Source organism: Gavialis gangeticus, unplaced genomic scaffold (assembly GCF_001723915.1).
Source record: "Gavialis gangeticus isolate Ggan-Ray unplaced genomic scaffold, GavGan_comp1, whole genome shotgun sequence".
Lineage (NCBI taxonomy): Eukaryota > Metazoa > Chordata > Crocodylia > Gavialidae > Gavialis > Gavialis gangeticus.
The window spans coordinates 1,856,489-1,858,560 of NW_017728998.1; the positions used below are offsets into that span (position 1 = coordinate 1,856,489).

At 53.7% G+C, this 2,072-nt stretch overlaps 1 protein-coding gene across 4 annotated transcripts in view; it reads left to right on the top strand.

Moving 5' to 3' along the window:
* The first annotated feature begins 1,480 nt into the window (after positions 1 to 1,480).
* The window catches only part of TERF2 (telomeric repeat binding factor 2), a 17,995-nt gene continuing 17,403 nt past the window's right edge, over positions 1,481 to 2,072 (top strand). For 3 of the 4 annotated variants that reach the window (XM_019505355.1, XM_019505356.1, XM_019505353.1), the window contains exon 1: positions 1,503 to 1,667. In XM_019505355.1, the coding sequence (XP_019360900.1) occupies positions 1,526 to 1,667 (142 nt within the window). In that variant the 5' untranslated portion in view covers positions 1,503 to 1,525. Of the gene's footprint in view, positions 1,668 to 2,072 lie in introns of all 4 variants that reach the window. The other variant, XM_019505352.1, reaches the window with a different exon arrangement.

A 2,072-nucleotide genomic window follows, 5' to 3' on the forward strand; every position in this document is an offset into this window, starting at 1 on the left:
TATTTTTCTGCCAGAAGAGAAATGGGTGAGCATTGCCTCCTGGAGTTTACCTGTGCAGTTAATTAGCCAGAGGAGACATTGTTTCTCAGCTGGAAGTTGCAAGGAAGGACACAGACTGTAGATTCTGACTTCAAATTCTTTCATTCTGCTGCAGTTGTTTAGTGTTGAATGTTTTTTGCACAACAAGAAAGATTTGTCTACGAGGCAGCTTTCAAAAAGGGCATCTAGATCCACTGGTTATGAGTATGTTCATAGCCTAGGAAAATAAAACTAGAAAGGGACTGATGAAGGCAAGGCAGTAATTGGCCAGAATATTAAAATCTAAATGATTCATATACATTTTGTGTCTAGGTACAACTCCAACAGCAAGCTGGGTAGTGCCAAAAGGCAGCTTGTCTTCTTATAGGGTTACCCAACCTGGATACCCTTCTTATAGGGTTTGCATTAGAAACAAAAGGGGATGGGAAGCTTAATCCTACTAAAGTGAGCCCACGTTTCCAAGGGTGCTTAAAAGACCACATCCGAGGAAAAGAAGAAGGGATGCCGGCACAACAAGATGAACTAATTTCACCAAATAGATGGGACAACAGGAACAGTGACACGAAGGAAAAATTAGGAAATCCTGAGGCCTGGGACAGCGGTGGTGCTTGGTATTCCAGGAGGTGCCTTCACTCTCGAGAACATCACTCCCTTTTCTCCAGTCAGTTAATGGAGATCAAGTGTGATTTGGGGAGGGATGTCTTTGACAGCAATCTCCCGGCAGGGCGCAGTCGCACCCCTCGTTCATTCCCACCCCATCCAAAATTTAAAGCCAACTGCCTGGCAGCACAGCAGCAAGGGGGTCACCAATGACGCTGCTCATCACCATCTTCCTTGGCATTTCTCGCCCCTCGGGTCGCCACCCAAAAGCAGGGATCTATAAAAGGGTCACGAACAAGCTTTAAAAATGGATTCTCCTCTACAGGACAAAAACATGGGCTTCTCCTTGCAGGCTCTACCTCGCCGAGGCAGCAGAGAGGCCTCCAAGTCAGGGAGAGAGACAGGCCCTTGGCTGCAGGACACATCCAGGACGCTGGGTCCGGGTGCTGGAAGCACCAATTGAGCTCCGCATGTTTCTGCCTCGAACGTGGACGCTGGGCCGCAGCTTAGCACGTGGCTCCCAGCAGGGCGGGAGTGCCTGGGCCAAGGGCGGCCACACCCGCGGCTCCGCCCTAGGGCTTCGCGGGAAGCCTCGAGCCGCCCACGTGCGTGCATGCCGGGGGCGCTGCGGGGCATGCCGGGACTTGTAGTTGCTCTTTGCCGCAAGGCATGCCAGTAATGAAGTCGCCATTGCAGGGTGAAGGTTCTGCGACGCGTCGTGACGCATGATGGGAAATGTAGTCCCCGGGGCTGCAGGGCATGCCGGGTGCTTCAGTTTCCCTGACGGTGTGAGGGGTAGGCCGTCATTTCCGGCATGGGGTACGCGTCACGTCCTGGCGGGATGGCGGGCAGGCGCGGGCGTGGGGCGAGCTGCCGGCGGGCGGCGATGGCGGAGGCGGAGGCGGGGCCGGCCGTTCCCGAGGAGGCGGTGAACCGCTGGGTGTTGCAGTTCTACTTCCACCAGGCCATGCGTGCCTACCGCGCAGGCCGCGCCCGCGACTTCCGCGAGCTCCGCGACGTCATGCAGGGTGCGCGGGGGCGGGGTCATGAGGGGGCCTTGGGGGGTGACATGGGGGGGTTGGGCTGATGTGCAGGGGACCTGAGGGGTGGCGCGGGGGAGAGAAAGTGGAAGAAATTTAAGAAATGTAAAGTGACAGGGGAAGGACAGAGCCTGACAAAGATTATACAGAATAAAGAGAGTCGGGGGGGAAGGGTGGGGGCGGATCTGAAAAATCAGAAGCAAGAGAAAACAGCATTGCCCACCCTGGGCAACCCAAACCTGTGAGTCAGGTCCCGGTGGCTGACATGTTTTCAAAATAATTTAATTAAAATGTAATTTAATATGGGTTTCTCTGTATTTGTTCCCCTCTCCCTCCTGTGTTTTAAAAAGATGTTGAGTTTTTAAGTTCACATTTCCATGTTTTTCAGCCAGG